The 3,299-nt window shown below is 54.3% G+C and overlaps 2 protein-coding genes across 2 annotated transcripts; one reads left to right on the top strand and one right to left on the bottom strand.

Annotated features, from left to right (window-relative positions):
• Nucleotides 1–335: 335 nt before the first annotated feature.
• Nucleotides 336–2,531, bottom strand: PPTG_13264 (hypothetical protein). The gene is made up of 4 exons (XM_008910728.1): nucleotides 2,467–2,531; nucleotides 1,982–2,394; nucleotides 1,793–1,915; nucleotides 336–1,732 (listed from the first exon to the last, which is right to left on the bottom strand). Exons 1-4 carry the CDS (start codon nucleotides 2,474–2,476, stop codon nucleotides 419–421), a joined length of 1,860 nt encoding a protein of 619 aa, XP_008908976.1. The 5' UTR covers nucleotides 2,477–2,531; the 3' UTR covers nucleotides 336–418.
• A 371-nt stretch (nucleotides 2,532–2,902) lies between these two features.
• On the top strand, nucleotides 2,903–3,157 carry PPTG_13265 (hypothetical protein; the record flags this gene model as incomplete). Its single annotated transcript, XM_008910729.1, has 1 exon — nucleotides 2,903–3,157. One exon carries the CDS (start codon nucleotides 2,903–2,905, stop codon nucleotides 3,155–3,157), a length of 255 nt encoding a protein of 84 aa, XP_008908977.1.
• Nucleotides 3,158–3,299: the final 142 nt, after the last annotated feature.

Consider the following 3,299-nt stretch of genomic DNA (forward strand, 5'->3'; position numbering starts at 1 on the left):
GAAGACCGTAATTCCGTCATTAACGCCCGATAGCGGATGTCCGGAGCAGTCTCTCGATCCAGAGACGTTGACGCTTGACTCTTTGATCCAAGTCCGACGAGCTTGGGACTCGTACATTGTTTTCCCACAGACACCAGGAGCTTCTACCATCCCTCCAGTACGCAAATGCATTCAACTGACCTTCCTGACACATTTGTCTGAACTAACTAGCCCAATTATTGTCTTCTCTTAACAGCACTTTGTGCCTCCACCACCCTCACCGTCAGCTCAGTGGGCAGTGTACGCTCGTATCAGCTAATAGAAATCTAAGTTAATACCAGCAAAGATCAACGGAAGGAAAGTACAGGAATGCACGATGCAGCTCTATTGCTTTCCTAGCGACAACGCCGTTTTCTAAGCTCGACGCGTGTACGCCTATTTACGCAGAGAGTTCAGCAACTTCGTCACGCAGCGCTTGTTCAGTCTTGAGCTTCTGCAACTGATCGTCGTTCAGCGAGTCGCCCGCCTCCTTCTTGGCCTTAATCGCATCGATCTGCTTGAGTTTCTTGAGCAATCCCTTGACCTTCTTGGCTTTCTCTTCAGGCGTCATCTCCGCCGGACTCGGCTTTGCCGGTTCCTCCTTTGCAGGCGCAGCGCCAGAAACCTTAGCAAGGGCCTCCTCCACAGCAGCTCTGGCTTCAGCAGCCTCTTGCGCCTTCTTCTTGCGTGCGCTCTTGCTCAGTTTCTTAGGCGCCGCAGCCGCTCCCATGCCAGGAATCGGGCGAGGCGCAGCACCAGGAATGGAAGAAGCAGCGCGAGGAGCGGCGTACTTGTTGCGGTCGAGCTTCCGTGAGCCTCCCTCCTCCTTGCGCATCATAGCAGCCAGCGCTCCCGTCGAGTTGGGTGGACGGTAAGCCTGTGGCTTCGGCGCAGCCTTCGGGGCCTCAGAGGAGCCGAAACCCGCAGCTTCACCCTTCCGACGCGGAGACTGAGGACGGTTCGGGTACGTATCCTGCGCTGCCGGGCGGAACTTGAGGTCGTACAGCTCACCACGCTCTTCCTGGTGGATAGGACCAGTGCCATCGTAACGGAAAATCTTGAAGCCGTTGTCCACGCGCAGACGCGGGAAAGTCGTGGCCGTGGCGAAGTAGCGGCTGTCAGGAGACCAAGAGAAGGTAGTGGCCGAGTTGGACGTCGCCGAGCCCATTTTCTTGAGCTTGTTGCGCTCCCAGAAGTCCATATCACCGCGAAGATTGCCGAATCCAGCGAGACACAGGAAGCGACCGTGGGGACTCCAGCTAACGTGGTTACGAGGCGCCGCACCGAACTCAAAGACGGGCAGCGCCTTGTTGTCGTAAAGCGTGGCGTGCGCAGGCATCGCACCAGCAATCACCACGAAGCCGCGACCAGTGGGGTCCCAGGCCACGTCGTGCACTGTGCCCTCCTTTGTGAGCGGCACAATGCAGTCATACTCACCGTCGCTCTGCATAAAGAAGAGCCCAGTTTCACCGTAGTATGACTTGCCAGACGTATCGATGTCCGTGCGTGTCTCAATAATCAGTGCGCTACCAGTAGGTGACCATTTAAGCGTCACGTCCTGAGCCTTGTAGAAACTCTTGGTCGCCGTAGGAGCGTCCAGGCTGTTCGGGAACTGGTAGATCTTGACACTCGCAGGCTTGCCCTTCTTTTCAGGCACGAACAACGCCACCTTGTACGGAGCACTACCAGGAGCCACACTGAAGTTCGCCACGTTCTACAACAAGCATCATCATCAGCTTGTGCAATTAACTGCACTTTATCTGGTTAAACATACCGGGAGGTTGATTTGGCCAATCGACCCTGAGCCAATGTCGCGACCGTTGTAGAGCACCACGCCGTTCGCGCTCTGACGCGCACAGATCGTCTCATCCGACGACCACTGGAGTGGCGGCCATTTCTATCCATTATTGCAAAGCAACGTCAGTTTAATACTCTAACAACACCATACAGTAATGCCACGTACGTCACGAGTGTAAGACTTGTGGTTGAAGCGCGCGACCTCCTTGCCAGTGGCAGCATCCCATACAATGAGATTGCCGAGGTCCGAGTCTTTTTGAGGTCGCTGCCACGTGAGCAAATGCGAGCCCAGAGGAGACCAGGACACAGCGTGGACGCCAGCATTGGCCACCTCCGTCACCACCGCGCCCGTGTCCGCGTCGCGCACCGTGAAGCCTGAGGTGGTGCGTACAAGTACTACGTGCTTGCCGTCCTCCGTGAACTCCATTAGGTCGGCGCTGCCTGGTGCGTCGAAGCTCTCATCGCACTCTATCCTGACCTCGTCCTTGCTGGAGGACGGTGGGCCCCAAATGGCTTCGATGCCGCCCTTGCCACGTAGGAAGAACTTAGTGCGCGGCACATTGCCCACGTCGTCTTTAGCTGTGATACATACAGAGTAGAAAGGTTCAGTGGGAGCATGAGGACTAGGAAGGCTGTCTGAAGCGTACGAACCTGTCGCCATGGTTGAGGTTGCTTTGCGTGGTGTGGCTCCTGTGTTGGTATGCACACCTCAGTTTATAACCAGCGAGTGACCAATCAAATCCTGGTTAGATATCACCTGGGTTCGAAAATTGGGTTTTGGGTATAACAAAACAACATCACCCATGTCATGGGTCTTATTAAAAATAGAGCAAGCACCCGACATACCTATAGCAGATATGGCAGGTTTTATCAACCTGTATGTCAACTTAATTTGTCTTGCCCCACCACAAATCTAGTAAGAGGAGGTACCCTGGTCGGTGCACAGTGTCCCCTCCGCAAGAAGATACTAAAGTTAATTAGCGGTTTTATGTATTGCGGCAATTTCAATTGGACTAAAATCTTGCTGAATCTTTCCAGATTCTGCTTGAAGCTCAGCACTTCCCCTTTAGAGACGTTAACGAACAACATGCACGAGGAGGACGATGACTTCGACGTGCTGCTGCTATTGACCGCCGCACACTCGCGGCGCGAAGCTTGTTTGAGCAGTGTCCGCCGTGAAGTGCACCAGCAGATGATAGAGGGCGCGTGGCGCGCTGCAATGCGCACACGTCACTACTTGACGGTGTCATGCTTGGATGTACCCTGCGTGGCCGCGTGGATGGCCCTTTACAAGAACGGCTTTGACTCAAACTTTCTGAATGCTACTAGTCTGACGAGGTAAGTTACGAATTTTTGGTGTGTTATCGGGCTAACTATATACTGTCACGTACTACACAGAGCTGCTTTCAAGCACTTACTGCGCCGGTTTGCGCGCTACTACTACATCCCTCCGGCCAGAAGCAGAGGCAAGCCGCCAAAACTGC

Source organism: Phytophthora parasitica, assembly GCF_000247585.1.
Source record: "Phytophthora parasitica INRA-310 unplaced genomic scaffold supercont2.38, whole genome shotgun sequence".
Classification (NCBI taxonomy): domain Eukaryota; phylum Oomycota; class Peronosporomycetes; order Peronosporales; family Peronosporaceae; genus Phytophthora; species Phytophthora nicotianae.

What these genes read in the sequence shown, in the direction of transcription:
- PPTG_13264 (XM_008910728.1), bottom strand. An exon ending in ACAAGTCTTACACTCGTGAC is followed by an intron (nt 1,916 to 1,981) that starts GTACGTGGCATT and finishes AATAATGGATAG; the next exon opens with AAATGGCCGCCACTCCAGTG. An exon ending in TTGGCCAAATCAACCTCCCG is followed by an intron (nt 1,733 to 1,792) that starts GTATGTTTAACC and finishes TGCTTGTTGTAG; the next exon opens with AACGTGGCGAACTTCAGTGT.